The following is a 20,798-nucleotide window of genomic DNA, read 5'->3' on the forward strand; positions in this document are numbered from 1 at the left end:
CGAGCGATTCATATTTGCACGTCTGACCTTGTGGGGGCTCTGGGCCCTTTGTGTTGGCATATTTACTCATTTTTTTCTTCCTTCCTTTCTTCCTTCCTTCCGTCCTTCCTTCCTTCCTTCCTTTCAGTTGCCCACTCGCGCGCCCACGTTTCGCTCTCTCGTCCCCTCCAGGTGTGACTGCTCGTTTCCATGGCACTCGCGTTCGTTAAAAAAAAAAAAAAACAAACTGCCGCGAACCGCGTGCGTGTTGCACAGCGCATTTTCAGCTCCTTCCTCTCTCGCCGCCTCCCTCGGAGCCAAGCCCAGTTTTTCCGAAGCCCGAGCGTGGATGGGTGGATGGATGGATGGATGGATGGATGGATGGATGGGTGGGTGCGTTTAGCTCATCCGTATCCGTTCTGCAACGAGTTTTTTTTTTTGTTTTGTTTTTTTTTTGCCAGAAAAGGTTGCCCTTTTTCGCTCCACATCCTTCCCACACGCTTAAACTCACAGAGGCATAAATAGAGAAGCGCGTGCCCTCCGGCCACCTCCTCCCCGGCAGCGCCCTTTGTCTTGCCGCGTCGCCCCCACGCACGCTGCGCCCTCATTAGCCTGGCATGCCGGTAGCCGGTCTGAGGCCCGGAGACACGTCAGGAGACCTGAAACGCAAGCCAGGAGTCACACGTCCAAAAATAAAACGGCGCCCGTGCGTCCCGTTGAGGCGCTGCTCCCTCGTAGTGGACGGGGTCCCGTGGCCTGGTACTCGAATCCGGACCGGTACAGAACCAACTGCGGCCGCCGCCCACCTCGCTGGATGCTGCAGTGCTGGACACTAACAGCACTGGCCTTTTTCTGTGCTAACCCTTTGTGCCCAGAGGCACAAAAACAAACCATTCTTTTTGTTTTTAGAACATTTTTTCAAAACTCCAAGTCAGTGTTCTAGAGCTCCATTGCATTCCGTTACCAGTAATGACTGCTGCATCAGCATTAGAATGTTCAGCTAAGAACACTCTTAACACATATTTGTGGTCTTACACCTTAAAGGGAAAGAAAAAAAAGCTCACTTGCTTTCACCCATCAGCATGGCCACATATTGTCTACTTTTTGGGGCCAGCGGGACTCAAGTAAAACGACCAAAAAGGTACCATACTCCCCATGATAAGTTGGCCAAAATATTGGGGAGTCAGGTATTACTTGCCAGTGTTTGAGACCTTTGTTTGGATCAAATCAACTTAGAAAATCTCGGAATATAGCCTCACAACATTGTGCAATGGGATTTGTAATGGGAATGTTTTACATTTAATGCTGAGGAGCTGTACCATTGAGCATGGTACATGGTCTGATGGAGAACTAATATGTCACAACAATACATTAATTTGACCTTTTAATATGCTTCCCCCTTTTTAAGAGTATGTACTTTTATGTATACACTATATTCTAGAAAGAGAATACATTTTCAAATACATTAACAAAACCAACTACATTATAGGTGGCAGTTGTTCATACTAGTACGCGCTTAGATGGCACCTTCATTATACGTGTCATTATTTTCTAGTGCCTAACGCTGCTTTTTCCGTGGGGGGAGGCTTTTTTAAAACACGAAGTGACCTGGTCTGCTGAGGGCAGTGTCTGTCTTGTTTCCTTTTAATTAACAGAATTTATTAAGCCCAGCGAAAAAAAAAAAGAATTTTTTTTTTTTTTAACAATGACCTTGTTCCACATTAACTGCCTGCAGCAAGAGTCAGGGAGATGAGCTACAGTACTCTCCATGGCAACTACAATAACACAAAAACACAAAGAAAACTGGTTCATACATATTCATTTTCCCCGTTTCATTTCAGGAAATTAAAGGGGGAAAACGTTTTGCTTTAAAGCAGGTCACAAACGTGTTAAAATCTTGACAGAATATTTTATGGTTGATTTGCACAAGCAGGCAGACGAGTCACGAGCAAGACCTTTTCCTTTAAGGAAAGCATCAAAAACAAAATTTGGCAAAAAGAAAAAATTGGCTGCTCCTTAATTTGATGAACATTTCAGGAGCTTTATGAATTCAAAAAATATCACATTAAAAGGAAGGAACATCTCAGAAATGATTATTACCATTCTCCAGGAAATTATGTCAGAGAATTTTTAATGCCAGTAAAAGCTGGAGACCCTTATAATTATGAGAAGAACAAATTTAGATACATGTCAAGTTCAGCGCAGGCAGGTGGTGTAATCAGGTGTTGAAAAGAAAAGTGCAAGCACACAGTTTTTTTCTTCCCAGTCCATGGTGGATTTTATTGCACAGAACTTTTTAACAAACTTTTAAAAATCTTTAAGTCTCACCTGGACAGACTGAAATATGCTGGAGGTCACGTGATCAAACAGTAGCGCTGTAAAAACCCATCAGTATTATGGTAAGGTCTTTTTGCCCAACACCATTGTTTACCAAGCTCAACCACCCAAAGCACCAGCTTAATACAAGTGCTGTAGAAGATTTCAAGGGCTGTTCACCATCTGGCAGTCTTCAAATTTTAAAAAATGTGCTAAATTAATGTACATTCAGCTTACAATCAAATGTATTTATTCATCACCAACTGCCATTAGTGTCCCTGTTCAAAGTGCAAGTACGTATTTTTCTGTTTTGCCACAAATACAAGATTTAAGATTATTTTCCAAATCTGAGTTGTTAACAAACAACGTGTTTTATAATAACCCTTACACACATTCTAGGCAAGCACCAACAACATACACACGCACACACACACGTGCAGGCATACAGACGCGTGTGCACACACGCACACACACACACAAAGGCGCACACACCATCAGTGTGCTACGAACCACAACTGTGTAAAATACAGCAATGAGAATGATACATTAAAAAAAAAAAAAAAACAACCGAAAAGTATAACAGAAACGAACGAATTACCTTGCTGCTCGTTGCCATGTCAACTGCGTGGGAGACTCTGCCTGGTCGCTCTCTTTTCACAGCTTAAGAAATGCAACGTGACTGCGAACTCACGCAGTCAGCAGCTGCCTCGCGGTCATACGCGCGATTGTCCTCGCGGTTTTCTTCTCAGCTAGTTAAGAACGGTGCGGGGGTTAAAAAAACCGGACATTTACATAATAAGAAATGGGTCTACAAAACCATAAGGAAGCATGAGATTGTTGATTTCGCGGACATCTGTTTTTTTTTGTTGTGGTCGATTTTTTTCGTTTTTATTTTTTGGCAAGGGGGCGTGTGGTCTAGCAAATTCTTGTCCCCCTGGATGTTGTTCATAGCTATTTTGGCATTTAAGCATTAGCGCTGGTATGATAGAAGAGCGCAGGACAGGTACTCTGCAGAAAATCAGTTATAATTTGCCCTGCGATTCCAACGGAGCAACTTCATCGAATGTTTAAATACCTAAATACTGTAGCAGTTCATACAGGACATTGGGAAGGCTAAACTGACAGGGATTTCGCTTTGCAGCGGCTAACGGCAAGCTTGCGAAGGAGCTTAAGCCTCTGAACTTAAACGACAGCAAGCCGCAAGCAGGCTTTTTAGCAGTCAGCACAGGCCCCGTCCCGCCCCCAAATCCTTCCCAATACAATGTTGGTGGTTCAAGTTCTGTGACACTGTTCAGCCAGAACATGCATTGTGCTTTTGAGTGGCACTGTCCACATGGAGCCATTCAAATAAAAAATGGCGGACAGCACGCTACTGTTGGGGAGAGGGAAGGAGGGGGATAGGTCAGAATAATGTTTTGACCAGTCAGAGTCGGGGGAGGGGGGGGGGGGGGTAATGGCACTCAGAGAGCATCCTGAGCTACTGTTCCAACAGGACCTCAGCCCTATGTATCAGGGCCTTGGAAGGGGGGGGGCATCTGTTTTTTTTCTCTAGGTCTAGCCCACATCTCACTTCCTGTAAACACCCCCCTGAGATCCTCATGAGCCATCTGGGAAAGACAGGAAGCTGATACAAGGAGCGTCACTGAGGCATCGGCTCGAACAGGACTGGCTTCCATCTGGAGGAGGCGGGGATGGGGGGGGGGGGGGGGGGTGTTGTGTGGTCAGCAGGGACACCTGACTCCAGACACCATTTTGGGCCCCTCCCCCCCTCCACAAAGACACTGAAGGAACCAGAGCACTGCGCAACGTGCTCTATGCCATGTCCGGGGGGGGCGGGGGGGCGGGGGGGCGGGGGGCGGGGGACAGGAAGGGCGACGTTGCGTCAGGGCGGGGCCAGACAGCCCATCCCAGCCTGTTGCCATGGAGATTCGGCCCTACGACAGCTGCCGGCGTGAGAATCGGCCGCCCCTCCCGGCCCGGGTCTGCGACCCCGCGGGCCGCTGGTTGAGGGCGGGGCCCAGGAAGTCCCGGAAGGACCCCACGTGCAGGCGGCGGCGGGCCAGCGTGGGGCGAAGGGGCGGGGGCAGCCGCTTTGGGTAGCCCCTGCGGTAGCGCAGGGACTGGATGCGCAGCAGGCGCTGGGAGTACTGCACCTCGGGCATGATGAGCTTCAGGCACACGTCCTGGGACGGCCCCGCCGGGCGCGAGCCGTTGTGGGGCAGGTCGTAGCCCACGATGTCCACCCGGGCGCTGGGCTGCCAGGGCCGCAGCTCCTTGTTGCGGATCTGGGTGGCGGGGCGCAGCTGGGGCAGCCGCCCGCCGAAACAGCCGCGCACCAGCCTGTCCCGGGCCCGGCGAAGGAGCCGCACCTCCCGCCCCACGCAGGCCGCGCCCAGGCCCGCCAGGCGCCGCCACAGGGAGGCGTTGAAGTGGTCGTACAGCTGGGCGTCCAGCGCGTTCCAGGCCCGGATGCGGGCGGGCAGGCCGGCGCCCAGGCTGCGGCGGGACCCGGGGCTGCGCATGTTCAGCTTGACGTACAGGACGTCCTCCAGGTCCCAGGACAGCAGGTGGCGCAGGAGCACCAGCGACTCGTCGAAGTGCTCGGCGATCATCACCAGGGAGAAGACCCGCTCCACCTCCCCGACCAGCGCCGCCACGTAGGCCGCGTCCGCGGGGGGGCGGTCCTTCTCCCCGCCCAGGTCGAAGGTCAGCGTGTTGCGGGCGTACATGGAGTCCTTCTCCTCCGGGCGGTAGTAGCGCCAGGGGTCGTCCAGGAAGGCCTCCAGGGAGCCGTTGGGCACGCGGCGGAAGCTGAGGCAGTGCTGGTTGTAGTAGCTGAAGAGCGACTCGAACATGGCGGCCGGCTCGCGCAGGATGGTGACGTAGACGGCGTCGGCGGGCACGACGCGGCGCAGCTCGCTGGCGTTGAGGCGCATGTGGCTGGCGACCACGCGGGCGGGCACGGTGTGCGGGTGCACGAAGCGGGCGCTGAAGGGGCGCGGGTAGCAGAACTGGTGGGCGCACGCCTGCACCGGCAGCGCCACCGTCAGGTTGTGGCGCTCGGCGAAGCGGAACAGGATGTTCTGCACGGTGGTGCTGGCCGTCTTGTGCGTCTTCAGGAAGGCGACGCTGGTATGCTTGGCCTTCAGCCCCGATGAGGGGAGGGGCCGCAGGGAGGGGCAGCCCAGGAAGGCCTTTATGGTCCTACACCAGGGGCACAGAGAACCACAAACAGAGGTGCTGAAACGCAACGGAGACACCCAGTGAGCCAAATGAGAAACAAACACTATTTATGGTCTACTTTTCAGAGAGAAAATACATTACATAAGAACAACGAACACAGAATCATTATAGACTGCTTAATCTACATTACATTGCTCTTAATATAGTCGTGATGTAGACGTATTTGTTTTACCGTGACCTTTGTCATTGTCTTTTTTAGAATATACTTTAACAACGTTCAGCGTGTACGCATTTTGTCATTTTGAAGCCGATTTGAAATTGTACTCTTAATTAGTATTTGCTAGTCAAGTGGAATTGTGGAGAGAGATAACGAGAGAGGGAGGAAAGCGAGACAGGAGACTGAGAGAAAGAGAGAAAGGAAAAGGAGTGAGAAAATGAAAAAGACAACAAGGAAGCAGAAAGACTTTGACGGATACGAATTAATGAGTTGTGACTACAGCTTTGAAAAGACACAGAATCTGGCTTTACTCGGCTCCCACAGTGTGTCCTGCAGTAGATCGTTCGGCATTCACACTTTCTTTTTTTTTTTAGCAGTTCTCACATAATTTTGTTTTCCTGCCAGTGTCGTTCGAAGCTTCTGTGTTTTGCGGAAAGAAAAGTCAAGAATATTTCAGTTCTCTCTAATTATGTACTATTGTCCCCAAAAAGCCGCAGTGAACTCCATAACACCGGGGAGAAGTCAACTGCTTTCTTACACAGTTACCTTGGCAGTAGATTCACAACATATTTGTTTCAGTTATGTTCTGTTAAGCACTTTTGTGGTGCATCTTATGTACAAAGTCTACAAATAAAGTTATTATTATTATTATTATTACTGTTGTTATTATTATTACTGTTGTTGCTATTATTATTATTATTATTATTATTATTATTATTATTATTATCATCTTTTCCCAGAAAAAGTGGACAAATGGTGGGCAGGGGCAGGGCAGGGTCCTACCAGCTGAAGTGTCCTCCGTGGTGCAACAAGAGGCTGACGCTACTGATCACCAGCAGAACCAGGAAGAACTTCTTCTGGGACATGGCTCTGTGTGGGAGAGAGAGAGAGAAAGCGCGAGGAGGAGAGAGAGAGAGAGGGAGAGAGAGAAAAGGACAGAGACACAGGGAGAGAGGGATGGGAGAAAGGAGGAGAGAAGGGAGAAGTATGAAGGGAGTGAGACAGAAGTAATGCATGAAGAAATAATGAAGAAGTAATGCACACACTCCAGACGGACTCGGATGTGTTTGTGTATATGTGCGTGTATGTGCGTGTGTGTTTGTGTGTGTGTGTGTGTGTGTGTTTTTCTTTAGATATGAAATATACCAGCCAAATGCACACATTAAGGGTTTCATCATTTGTACACTGTTGGTACAAACTGCTCATGTCTCCCTCTCGCTAACACTCTTTCACTAAAAGTGAGCTGTCCCTTTTAGAGCAGGGCTGCCCGAACCCTGTTCCTGGAGATCGACCGTCCTGTAGGTTTTCCATTCAACCTTAACACTTCACACCTCATTCAACAGCTCGAGCGGGGGATTTCAAACTCAAATCCTGGAGTGCCACAGCGTCTGCTGGCTTTTGATGTGTTCCTGCTCTTAAGTGCTTAATTTAAGTCATTGCCTTGGCTAAAGGATGCTGGGACTTTGAGTTTGAGATGCCTGAGCTAGAGGTCTCGTTGAGCTGCTAATTAGTGGAATCATGTGTGCCAAATTAGGGTTTAAAATGAAAGCCTACAGCATGGTAGATCTCCAAGAACAACGTTTGGCAGCACTGCTTAGAGGTATGTTAAGGCCCTCCATTACAAACTCAGCAGAAATACAGAATGTATTCAATATGTATTCAATATTTTGAATAAAGCAAACTCACACCAGCACTGTTCATCTTGGCTGTCTGCTTTGCTGGCCTCTATTGGTCAGGCATTGTAACTGCAGGAGCTGCACACACACTGAGAGATGCTACCATGTTTGGAGCTGCTTCCTTCACTGAGAACTGAGACGTACACAGCGTGATGCTCTGTGTTAAATCGACTCATTTCACTCTCACAGAGCACCTTCAAATTCTGTCAGAGGTAAATTAACACTGAACACGTTACTGAGTATGAGCGTCATGCTCTAAATGTGACTAACGGACTGACTCAGCCGAGGTGAAGCGCTGTCCAGATTTCAGATTTCACAGCCAATGTCTGCATGCATTTGCATATTATCTGAGTATGGTACCAGGAAGAGCAGCTCAATTTAACTGACTGGGTGCATGGATGTATTGCATGTACTTCGCTCCTAATATGGAGTGCCAAATCACAACCATACAAATTTAATGTTTCATTAATTCATTCATTCACAACTCCACATTCCTTCACGCAGTCCACAGAATCTTCCATATATTTGGGAGGGTGCAGACCCGCGCACATGTCGTCCAAAATGTGTGCACCCACTCTCAGTAATGAATCACAGCTACCACTGCGCTGTGGCCGACGTAGAATGGCAGTACAGAAGTGGTCCGGAGTTTTGGTTGCTGTGCCCATATCCAGGAGAGAGCCGTATATATAACTAAATATCAGATAGCAAACAAGCCACAGATAAGCAGCTCACCTGGCACTACAATATGCACAGGAAGGGGTACAAAAGCTGGGCCACACGCTGCTTGCCGTACCGACGTCTTGCAGTCTATGTCATCACCTGAATGGAAGGGTTTCTATCGTATGCCCCCAGGCTAGGCCTGATATAGCGGTTCCTGAATGTAGCTGAATTATCAACCGCGCCGACGCAGTGCCAGAATCAGCTCGGAGTCCTGTGCTATGAGGAAGAATTAGGAAGGAAGAACTTCCTTTTTCCGTCAGTCAGAAGCCAGTTTAGGCCTTGGAATCCAGGTGTGCAGACTCTTCGGCCAATCAGTGACTTAACTTGAGCGCGTAAGAGCAGGAACACATCAAAAAAACCAGCAGACACCATGGCCCCCCCAGGATTTGCGTTTGAGATCCCTGGTCTGGGCCCCATGAGACTCTTCACCAGTTGGCACGAGCAGGACGTGTCTATACACTCCCCAAACAGATGTGTGAAGAACAGCACACAACGTGCCATTTTTTTTAAACACACCTTCATGCCTAGACAACGACAACACATTTTGTGTTACTTTCAACACTGTCTATGTTTAAAAGTGTCCCTTCGTAACAGATGAACTGCATATTTGTAACACAAAAGTAGGAACACAAAAAGGCGTGTTAGGGATGTTTCACACATTCTTTTTGAGAGCGCAGATCCTGGGGCCTGTGGCTACACTGAGATCAAGGGCCAGTTTAAGCCTAGTCCTAGACTAAATTCAGTTTTGAATAGAGATTCTTTATATAAAACTCAGTTTAGCCCATGGCTAAGCTTTCTCTGTGTCCGTGAAACCAGCCCAAAGTTTTTTTCAACTGGTAATGCCTCCTGAAAGTGCCATAAAATAGCAGTTAATTGAGTCTGTCCAGCCTTGTCAGTAATGCAAGGACCCAGTCACTACAATCCAAACACAAAGGGGACCACCACAGTCACTCAGTTTACCCTTAAGCACCAGAGCTATGGTGCACCCCAATAAAAACCAGTCTAGTTTATATTTACTATGATAGTGTTTAACAAAATTAGTTTGCAGCAAAATGTTTCTATGGCCATCTATTATATCTACACCTATCTATATTTTAACAAAAGAAAACACCTTACAAAAATGGATACATATACAATATATATACAATATACATACATATACATACAATACATACAAAATCAAAATCTGAGAACAGAATTAATTTGTGAATTCCCCAATATATTGTCAAGCGTGGAAATGTATTTTCTGATCTTGATAGTATATTCTATACAAACTTTTTTCAGCACGTTCCATGTCGATAATGAGCACCATCCAATGTTTGAGGTTAAAAAAAGGCGACCCGTGTAGAACTTTTGGAATGGAACGTTCTAATAGCAGGTTTCCACAAAAAATGTCCGCTTAGGTTTTGCTGCAATTGAACTTCCCCCACCTTCAGTGCAAACACACAGTACCGCAGAGCAACAGGTTGTAATGAGTGCGATCAGTGGCTTGTGATGGTGAGCCTCTGTCTTAAGCACCATTCAGTTTAACTTCAGTTCTAATATGAATACAGAGCGGTAATGACAAACACGGTCCCCAAACCTTTGCATTGGACGCTCCCCCCTTTCTGCGATAGAAAGCTCTGGAACAGCTCCTTATTACCTGAGAAAACCCAAAAAAAGCAGCATTTAACAGAACATTAAACAGCCAAGGCTCCACCTCTCATGGGCTCACCTGGCTTGATTAAAAACCTGATTACTGTAAGACACAACCACTGGCTTTCTGTGCAGGGGAAAGCGAGGAACCAGGTAGACTGTTTTTTGCGTTACCTGACACCTAGAAATCAGGCACAATCGCACTACCTGCTGTGAAAGGCCTTCACTTGGGGTAAAAGCTTTCGTTTAACTTTTGTCCAGCGTTCCCTCCACGGTAGGACCCTGGTGGTCAACAGTGACAATAGGATGAAAGCTGAATAAAGGTGTTGTTGATGTGCAACCTCAAAAAACGTGAAACCGTGTTGCTGTATGGTAAAAAAAAAAGCCTTTATAGAATCACGGTCTGATCATTAACCCTTTAAGGTGTAAGATCACAAATGCGGGATTAGAATGTTCTTAACTGAACATTCTAATGCTGATGTAACAATCATTACTGGTGAACGGAGTTCTAGAACATTGGCTTAGCATTTTGAAAAGAACTTTACAAAAAACACTGACTTTTCATAGGGTTAAGAGGGTTACAGGCACTCTTTGGAGGTAAATGGCTCCACTCAAGCACATTTAACAGTGATTACCTACTGCGGGATCTGAACTCGCAACCCTCTGGTGCAGCTGTTCAGTCTTTCACAGAGTGACAGGACAAGCAGGCTGTTCATAGCAGGTGGTCCCATATACACCTGTGGGGGGCACTGTTATATCTCAAATGACTGGTTCACCCAAATTAATAATAAGAGATTCAACTGCACTGTCACAGGTCAGGAAATAGTAGAGTTACATTACATCTTACTGTCTGGGACTCCTTGCAATGTAAAAGCAAAAAAAAAAAATCCAAACATATTTTTTTTTTAAGGAACAGCCCAATATCACTCCTGAATGTGAATAAGAAAACAGACACCAGCAGCACATTTTATATTTGCTGTAACTGGAGTTGTGGTTCTGAACGCAGAACCCAGCACACAGAGGGATCAGGTGTTATTGAGAGTTAATAAGAAGGGGATTAAAGTGGCTCTCTGTCAGCGAGACCCTGTCCTGCCCTAGACCCCAGACACGGAAGACAGGGCCTCTCTTTAATTAAACTGGCCAGGTTGGATTTCCTTTCGATCCACGTGACAATGAGACAGCGGAGGGAGCCGAAACTGGAATCCCACGAGGTTATGATTTAGTGTAGCGGCCTTCACAATCTGCGTGTGTGTGTGTGTGTGTATGTGTGAGTGTGCCTCTCTCTGTGTGAGTGTGTCTGTGTCTATTTGTGTGTGTGGCTGTGTGTGTGTGTGTGTGTGTGTATATAAGTGTTGTGTGTGTGTGTGTGTGTGTGTGTGTGTGTGTGTGTATATATGAGTGTTGTGTGTGTGTGTGTGTGTGTGTATATATGAGTGTTGTGTGTCTGTGTGTGCCTGTGCGTATGTGTGTGTTGTACAACGTAGCTCCTGGGTTAAGTGATGTTTCTGTGGAATCACATTGAATATCATGACTGCAGTGTTTGGTTTCAGAGTGTGAGACCTGAAGGAATTCAGCCTGCCTGTCTCGCTTGCCCACTTTGGCCTATCTCATTCAATACACAAGGCCGCATTTAAATGCCTGAGAAAAACGGCAAAAACACAAAAAAACAAAATGGCCACCCAGGCGCTGCCAAAGCACTCTGGCCATAGTGTCGCCCCAGAAGGGAACGCAGGTTTGTTCATGTGTCTCAGCATTAACCCTTCAAGCCAAAAATTTGAGACGTTTTTGGAATATTGCCAAGAGGAGTGGCAGCAGCGTGGCAAGTTTTAGAATGCTGTAATGAGTTGCAGCTCGTCACATCGCAAATCTTCGATCTGAACTGGGCTTCTAAGGTGTAAGACAACATTCTATCACTGATGTAACAATCACTACTCGCAACAGAAAGCAACAGAGCTCTAGAACACTGGCCTTTGACATTTAGGGGGAAAAAAGAAAAAAAAAACCCATATTCTTCAAAGGGTTAAAAAGCAACCGCTCTGGCTGATTGGGTGCTTGCAGTCTACCTGTATGTATGAGATGAAAGGGCACATGAAAGGACAGTCACCTCATGCACAGCTGGGCTGGGAGACCACAGAGGGACAAGAAGCAGCAGGGCAAAGAACTGGGCAAAATTGCTAGAGGAAAAAAAAGAAGCTGGGTATAAAAGCTGCTTAGGAAAGCATTACAAATATAATAACTAATTACAATAAATGCGAAATAATATATTTTTTTAAAAAGCAAAGCACAATGTCTGTCCAGCTCATTTGGAAGGTGGTGGGGGGGGGGGGGGCACTAATGTGAAAATAATTGCTGGCTGATTACACCCACTCTGCAGGTCAAGATGGCTGCTCTAAGCCTGAAATAACATTGGATGCTGCACTAATGGGGTGGCTTTATAATTCTGACCAATGTGGCGGAAAAGAAAATTAGGTTCAGACTTATAAATAAAGGATATGAATTGCAGATTACACTTGTAAGGATACCTGCAACCATTGTCTTCAAAGGAATCCACAAATGTGTTGTATTTTTTCCCCCGACCCAGAATTTACAAAAAATCTGCGAACCCTCTCCACTGGCCCCTTCACAGAACACTTTTTAAAACATCATATTCCTGCATAAAGTAACTGAAAAACAAACAATTAATGTATAACCACCTTCTTCATGTTGGGCTTGCTCATGATTACACAGTGCCCTGTGCACAGTTGACATATAACCCTCCTGGAGAACATACTACATGCGAATTAAGACTAGAAATTACAAGATGGCTAGCGGTACGGGTGGTACATACTTATTATGCGTTTCTTTTTACATGAAAGCAGTTGTTCTGTTCGTTGATGGCCTGCCACCACACAGTAAACTTGCAGTTCACAATGCATGGCTACAATTAACAATGCATTAGCTGTGACATCACAAAGGTGTGACATCACAACGGCTTCAAAAAGTATACATAACACCTTTATAAGCCTGGTGTTACTACTTTATAAAGCGTTCATACCTAAATGCAGAACTGTACGCTCCCTGCTTAATTTTTTAGAAACTGTTCACAAGCAACTGCACTCACCAAGAGACGCGTATGTCCTGAGGGCCCAAGGGCCAAATCAAGAGTGGCCTTCACCCCCAATATCCCGCTCTGCCCCCAAGCTAAATCCACTCGCCATCTGGGCAGACTCAGGGGGTGGAAGGGGGGAGCTTGTGACCAGTATAAGCCACATGTAGCAGAGCTGAATGGAGGTCACCCTGAATCAGGCTTTTTGGCCTGTTTGCGTCACATCCAGGAGGATGTGCTGGTTGCTAAGCAACGGGAGGCTGACCCTTACCGTTCTTCTGCGGTGGCTAGGAAGACCTCCAGTAGAAGTCCTCAAAGTCCCTCACCCACACACAGACACACACGCATATTCAGACACACACACACACACAAGCACACGCAAACTTAAACACAATAATGCATACAAGCACGTATGCTGACACACATGCACACTTTCACGATGGTAAACATACACCACACTTAAACTGTCATTTGTTTGCTTGGCAGGCTGTCTTACCGAGGCCAACTTTGCTTTCAGAGTACGTACGAAACAGCGGGATATTCCCTAAAGCAATTCAAGATAAGTACCTTATTCAAGTGAACGACAACAGTGGCTCCACCAAGGCACAGAGACCCGCAGCTGTGTAATTATGAGCCAGATTCTTAACTGTTAGCGCACAACACTTCCCCAACGCTCCTTTACCATCAGTCACCGGTGAAAATTACATGGTGGCTTAATGCACTCGGAGAACACACTCGTGTACATTTGCTTTGATTCGAAGGCTATTGTTATGCGCTTGCAGAGACCAAAAAAAATGAGTCAAATCTGAACAAGTACTTTAGTCTTATATTTTGACATGAAATCTTGTTTCTATTGCTTTCTCGCTGAATAAGGCAAGAAGGCTGCCAGTGAGGTGAGACAGTTTGGCTCATTTTCGAGATTTGCCAGTGAGGAAATACAATTGCACTTGACAAGCAGAATGTAACTGAAAACAAGATGATATTTTCTGCTTGAGAGAAAAGAATAAGATTTTAAGGCTCATTGCAGGACTAAAACACTTGTTAAGACACATTTTTTTGCTGTGTGTCCATTAAAGTCTGCATAGGAGCTATTTAGGCCTTGGTTAGAACGGTTAGAATCTCCAACAGAGCATCATTGTCAAAAGCTGTGACACAGTGACCAGGTAATTAGGCAACAGGGGCCTTAGGTATAGGAATTCCACACTGAACTGAATACGAATGGTTTGGTCGGCCCTGGTTCGAACCTGACTAGAGAAAAATTGCTTCGCCAGCGGAACCAAGTTCATGATAACATGCTGCAACATAAGGTATGGAATCGCCAAAAGGAACTGAACTTTCACGCACAGCCAAGCAACACAAAACAATTATACATCACGCCTTAATTTTCGAACACTCCAGTAATTTCCTCAGCGTATATAGGGTTCAAATATAAATATATAATGCGATTGATTTTATATGTGTTATTGGAGCAGATTGCAGCAGGAGTTCAGAACCTTGACAGGGTACCCAGCTTGCTCTTTTGGTCTCACACAGAATGACACGGGGTGTTAAGTCACTACATGGGTGGTCCTGCTGTGTTAAAGAGTCGCAGAGGAACTCTTACCCCCTCTGCTGGACCGAAAAGGAACTCGACGTTCAGCAGGCCACAGCAGAAAATGGTCAACTCCCATCTCGGTCCTTTTCTTAAACCTAAAGATCTGACTGTTGCCTGAGCCTTTAATGCCAAGTATGTACTTCTGGTGCCTGGAGCTGCTCCAAATGGGAGGGGCCTAGTTCCAAAGAGGCGTGGCCTAGTTCCAAAGAGAAGGGACAAGGTTAGGTTAGGGAAAAAATCTTTCTTTCCCTAGTTGCCCCTTATGAGGGCCCCTTGGGAAAGAAAAGTTTTAAGTCCTCCTGGGTTTGATGTTTGATGTCCAGTTAGTGTCTGTTTGCAGGCCCGATATTTCTAGTGCCTTAAGTCCATGATGAAGTAAATGTGCCACTAGGTGCGTATGTGAGTCCCTACGATTTTTTATGTTACAGGGTTACAGTTAGTGTTGCACTAAATTCCACCAGTTCAGAGCTAGGCCACTCCCCCTTTGAAGCTGGACTCTTTGAAGCTGCTCCAGGTGCCAGAAATACCCTTTGCCTTAGCGTATGCGCTTATGCAATCATCCTGAACAAGAGCAACTGGTAGCAAGGGTCTAAACGCAACAGTAAATGTAAGCAAACGGGCGGGGCTTGTTCGGAAGCACCCCGTGCTGTCTCGCCACAGAGGACCCGTGAGCCCATTCTCACGTCTGGAACGACGCGTGCCTAAGCGGAGGCGATGACACAGCGAATCTCCGCGGACGGAAGGGAAGCCCCAGCGGCGGCGGCGACGGCGGCGGTGATGGCGGTGTCCCGAAAGCGCGGCTCGCTCTAAGAGAGATTAATTAACGGGGCGGTCGCTCTCAGGAGAGGCTCACGGGTGCCGCGTCAGCGGGAAAGAGTCACCCGCTCTGTCGCGGGGGGGGAGCAGCCTGTCAGGGCCCTGGGGCCCCGCGGGACGGCCCACAATGCCTTGCAGAAGGGGCTGCCTGTCGACATCCGCTGCCTAATCAAGTAACATTTGGGTCATGGCAAAATCGTGTCAGGCAGTCCTGGGTGGGCATTTTTTTTTCCATGAATGTTGAGGTTTCATGAATAAATGAAACTATACTTCAACAGTAAGGGATTCGACACTGGGAGGGTTGTGTGTCTTCACCCCAGGCTACAATCTGCCCAGCCACTATGATTAGCATCATTGCATGCCCAGAAGACTCCTCATTACATCCCTAATAACATTTAGCATAACTTTAACTAGCTCGCACTGGGCCAGCCAGAGGAGAATGGGCTCTCCCTGTGTAATTGGGTTCTTCCCAATGGGGGTTTTTTTTTCTTCCCACTGCTTTCCTGGCTGGGAATTCTTATTATTTCCCAGTTTTTCCTATTTCCTGCGATGCATCTTCGTTGCAGTGCAATTACGCCTGATTTGTGTACGGTCCCCGCTGACCGTCGTCCGCTGAGTACATCTACAGTACACATTAAAAAGACGGCATGATAAAACACACAGGCAATCAAGCGTGAGGCCTTTCCCTGAAGAACGGGATGGTAGAATGCAGGTCTTCAGGGGCCTGGGTGAGGCATGTCTGTGCTCGGCTGTTTGCATCAAAAGGGAGCCTGGTGGGATTTTGCGCAAAAAAGCGCCCCCCCCGCCCCCCCCCCCCCCACAAGACCCAGTCCCTCCCAGCTGCGCCGATGTCGAAGGCTAGCCCCGGGGCTTTGCGCTCTGTGTGCTAACAGGGAGAGCGTTCCGGAACGTTCGGCTGGCAGAAAATCCGTCAGGAGCGGGTTCGATCCTCCGAGGACGCTGCGAGGAGCCTTTCCTGCACAGATTGCGGGATTCTGAAAACTCGATGTGTGGCCAAGTGCTGACGGCATCGTCCCGGGAGCCGATTCTCAAAGAGTTACCAACTTGTGGGGTTCGATCGCAACTGCTTACATCACGTCTCTGACAGCCGTTACTTAACCGCGTCATTTAGCTCTCGCACACTGAACGTCAATGTACACAGCAACATTACTGGTGCTAAATCAACTCTGGCAGTGTTAAATCAACACTAACAGTGTCAAAACATGTACTCTGTTAGAGTTGGACGTACTCCGTCGGCTGATCGTGCTCTTTACATTTTTTGCTGTGTAGATCTAAAGTACACAATTGTTACACAATTGTTACACAATCAGGTTTCTGTGTTCACTCGCTTGGAATTAAGATCCAGTGAATTTTTCAACCTTAAAGGCACACCAATACCACCACGCCACATGCTCCAGGACCAGGATGATCTGACAAAGTCAAAATGCAATGGTTGGGGGAAATTTAGTCATTTGATCCACACCAATAAGCATAATAATTGAAGGGATAGAAAACAGGCAAAGAGAAAAATACAGCGACACTTCTCAGAAAGCAAGCAACCGGCGATGGCAATGCAATGAAGCATTACTGTCTGTATAAAATACCTGTCCTGTGTGAAAAAAAAAAAAAAAAAAAAAAAAAAAAAACGATTACTCACTATTATCAATGCAATTATTATTCGTGAGAATATACATGAGGGTCGGTATCTGAATGTGTCATTTCGTAAAATGGGGTGTTATGTCTCCCCTGCTCATAATTGAGAGCGACTAGAAGCCTGTTACGAAACCTCTGCCTGAGCAGCCCCATCTAATTATATTTGTGAGGCGCACTTAATCCACTCTCAGTTTTTTACATTTTATTATTTACAGCAATTCTCGACGTGAACGTTAGTAAATGTGGCAGTAAGTTTTGTTGAGCAGCCACCATTATCCTGCTAAGTGCTACGTCAACTTTATGTTGTTTGGCGAAGCTATACAATTTTTAAGGTTTTTCATCAGGGAAATATGACTGTATTAAAACACAGAAGCTGCGAGGGTGAAATCTGGTGGACAGCTTACATAAAAGAGAAATAATAATGACTGATTTTTGTCAACAGACATCTTGAGTCTATAGCCATTTGCATCAGACCTGGGTCAAATATGTATTTGTTTTGGATTCAAATATTCTTCTGTGCACTATTGATCTTGCCTGGTGTAATTGAGCCAGCCAATGTGACCAGAAGGCGGGGTTTGTACTTTTTGAGAGTATTTCATTGGTTCCAATACACCAGACAAGACCAGTAAAGTGTAGAAAAGTATTTGAATCCAAAACCCAGGTCTGATGCAAATGGCTATAGACTCAAGATGTCTGTTGACAAAAATCAGTTGCGTAGACTGCACCTATACCTAGAGTCTATACCCAAGTCTGCCAAGGGGTTATTCACTTAAAGTGCAGAGAAAAAAATTAAGTTTGGTACCATTTTGGTACACATCACATTTCAGGCTAAAACAAACAGAAGGCCATTTAACCCATAGAAAGGATGCAATAGCCTATCTTAAGCCTTATATCAATTTAATAACACAAAATCACTCCACTGTGTAATAAAGGTGGTAAAACAGATTAAGTGAATTTTTTTATTTGTGAAGGATTGTTTTTAAAAAAGCCTTCAATTAATTACTAAACAAGCCTACACTGATTTTGTGCTTTGAGTGAAATACCCCCCCCCCCCCATTTATCCACATTTATTGTGGATAAATGTAAATGAGAAATCCAAGCAAAACAGAGAGGCAGCCATTAATCTGTGCTAACCTTTGTGTGATTTACATAACAGGTTCCGCTAACAGGCTGTATAGTCTCTGTTACTCATCCTTATATTATCCGTCCTCTCTGTGTCGAATCGGTTTCCGGCCGTGGGGATCGAACCACAGTGAAAACACAAAATCGCCACTTAATTCCCACTGACCTGTCTCAGCAGGTACCACAGCCGCCCATAAATACCGAATCCTGGACGGTTCTCAGACAATTTGTCCGTCGCAGTTTCATCCTCAGCGGTGCTAACGCGGCCAAGCGGGGTAGTGTTTATGGCTAGTGTCCAGGGGGGGGTTGCGGGGTCAAATCCCAGGCAAGGCTTTTGGCGATGTCCTTTAGCAGGACACTTAACCTAACCTGTGATTCATTTCAGCCGCGTGTGCAAAAATGCAATCTGTGCAAGTTGTCCGAGAAAAAGGTACTGATTAAGACACAAAAAAAACTAATGTAATGCAATGGGGCTTGACCGCCAATTGTTACTAGTGGAGAAACGGCCAGCCAGAACAGCCACAAGAAAGTGTGCTGAAAAGATGAACAAAGCGTTTTTGAGATTTTCACCATCTTTTCAGCATATTTTTTCATCTTTCCCTTTGTGAATACATTGTCTCCGAGGCTGTCTTTATCATCACTTGACAAGTGCTAACCTGCCCCTCAGTGTTATGCGTTGTACGACACCATGCTGGGTAATTATCTGGTCACACTGTTAAATTGCATTAAGTTCGATATGTCCATTCAGTTTGAGTGTAGCCTGGAAGTTCTCAGAAAAGTGCTCTCTAACAATCGGGTAAACACTTCAACAGCAATTACACTGTACACAGGCAGTCTGTCTACCACGGGAAAAAAATGTTTCCGTGGATAAACCTAAAATTTGTACCTCAATTTGTTACACCTATACTTTTAGGTTTTCTCAACTGAAATATTTAGGTTATTTTAAATGGAACTAAACATTTTCAGTTGAGAAAACCTAAACAACGTAGGTGTAAGAAATAGGTTTATCCAATGTAGTTTTTTTTTTTTTTGTGTACTTACATCAGAGCTGTCCAACCCTATTCCTGGACATCTGGCAAACCTATCTGTAGATTTTCATTTCAACTCCAATTTAGCACACCTGATTCTACTAATTAGCAGGTGTGCCAAATTAAATTTTGGTGTGCTTCATTAAGGATTGAATGAAAACCAAGAGGATGGTAGATCAGGGCAGCCCTGACATTCAGAAATTAGTACTAAAATAGTATGTATTAAAATTTTCACTTAAACAAGAACACAAACCATAAAAAATACTGAGGTGGTGGAGGCTGTGTAGAGGGTCCCAAGAATATTAACATATCACGGATACGGATATCTCCCTCCACAATATTAATATGTGGATATTTATAGTTGTGAATGTAAGCAATGTGTAGGTCATATAGAACAGAGAAAAATGACATTATGAGGACAACAAAAAAGAAAGAAAATCTGGATTTTGAGCAACTGTCCCATACCAAGTATAGTACACTCAACATTCCCCAGAACTAAACTACTAAAACAATGCCGTGTAATTACTCATTTTAGGTTCGCTTATTTGTCATGCTACCGTGTAATGAGTGGACTGTCAGGTCAGTATTTAGGTAATTCCTAGAGATAAATCTGTTCTCAACAAAAGTAGCGGTATAATGACAGGATCCCAGACAGGGAAGAATCGAATCAAAAATACGCATAGTGGGCAAGAAGCCTAAAACTGTGCCTGAACTGCAACTCTGGTTCACAAGTAGGCTACCCTTATCAGTCAAACCACTGGAATTTCACGATCAAACGGCGAAAACGGGCATAAACCGGGATTAGACGGTCTAATAGAGGGTTTTATTTCTGATAAATAAAATGCACGCAGCTTTTTTATCGTTGTCTTAAATAGGCTATCTGCATTTTACTTATTGAGCGATTAACACTTACAAGGTGATGTGCCGGTTACATTTTCAAATAAGGTTTATGGCTAAAATAATTCAATTGCAACATACCCCCGGCAAGCCAGTGTATTGCAATGGCTAAATCTACAGTATGCCCTAGATAAGAATCACGTATCACTTCAAATATAGTTAGCTTGCGAAATTCTGGTGGATGCAAGGAAATGACATGTAACATTAACGTTAATTCTCACCTTTGTCACTTCACAACTGAGAAAGAGAGGGTGGCTTTGGCTATTCTTCTTTATGGCTATAGGCTCCGTCCCTCTCACCTGCTTCAGGCTGTGTGGGACCCTGTTCCTCCTGGTAAATTATTGATTCACAAATAAGGCAGAATATTCGGGGAAAATGGCAGTAGCGCGAGAATGCATCGTTTCTTCTAAGCAATATTTCTGTCGGCGATTCGGTGCCACCACTGTCGCAGTCGCGAGATCGGAACTGCCATCAACATCCTCGCGATGAGACACCTCGTGCGCAAGCAAGTCGGTCAAGTCGCTCCAAACCGCTTTGCTTCAAATTGCCGATGCTCACGGAGGCGCGCTCACGCGCACATGTATACAGACACACACGCACACACATAAGCCCGCATGCGCGCCCGTGCACACGCACATCTTGATTCAAATACGTTCAGAACTCTGGTTGAGAACAGCGAGAAGCCCTGTGACATAATCACTCTTGCTGAGAAGTGACGGCATAGGCTTATATACCGTATGTTTAAGACGCATAAATACTTGTGAAACATAGCCTGTTTTTATTATCAACGCGTTGGTTGGGTCATTCTACAGATAGGCTTGCGCCATATTGCAGCCACAACTGACCTATAGGGATGTATAGGTGTCTTGCTTAACCT

The 20,798-nt window shown here is 45.8% G+C and overlaps 1 protein-coding gene across 4 annotated transcripts; it reads right to left on the reverse strand.

Moving 5' to 3' along the window:
• Positions 1–4,158: 4,158 nt before the first annotated feature.
• On the reverse strand, positions 4,159–20,508 carry gal3st3 (galactose-3-O-sulfotransferase 3). Of its 4 annotated transcripts, none has more exons than XM_035408523.1 (3): positions 20,143–20,508; positions 6,479–6,565; positions 4,159–5,499 (listed from the first exon to the last, which is right to left on the reverse strand). In XM_035408523.1, the coding sequence occupies exons 2-3, from the start codon at positions 6,559–6,561 to the stop codon at positions 4,230–4,232; spliced, it is 1,353 nt and encodes a 450-aa protein (XP_035264414.1). In that variant the 5' UTR covers positions 6,562–6,565; positions 20,143–20,508; the 3' UTR covers positions 4,159–4,229. The 4 variants fall into 4 exon arrangements, with proteins under 4 accessions (XP_035264414.1, XP_035264412.1, XP_035264415.1 ...); XM_035408521.1 differs by having other exon boundaries at positions 4,159–5,535; XM_035408524.1 differs by lacking the exon at positions 20,143–20,508 and adding an exon at positions 19,278–20,122.
• Positions 20,509–20,798: the final 290 nt, after the last annotated feature.

This window comes from Anguilla anguilla, chromosome 3, assembly GCF_013347855.1.
Source record: "Anguilla anguilla isolate fAngAng1 chromosome 3, fAngAng1.pri, whole genome shotgun sequence".
In the NCBI taxonomy this organism is placed as follows: domain Eukaryota; kingdom Metazoa; phylum Chordata; class Actinopteri; order Anguilliformes; family Anguillidae; genus Anguilla; species Anguilla anguilla.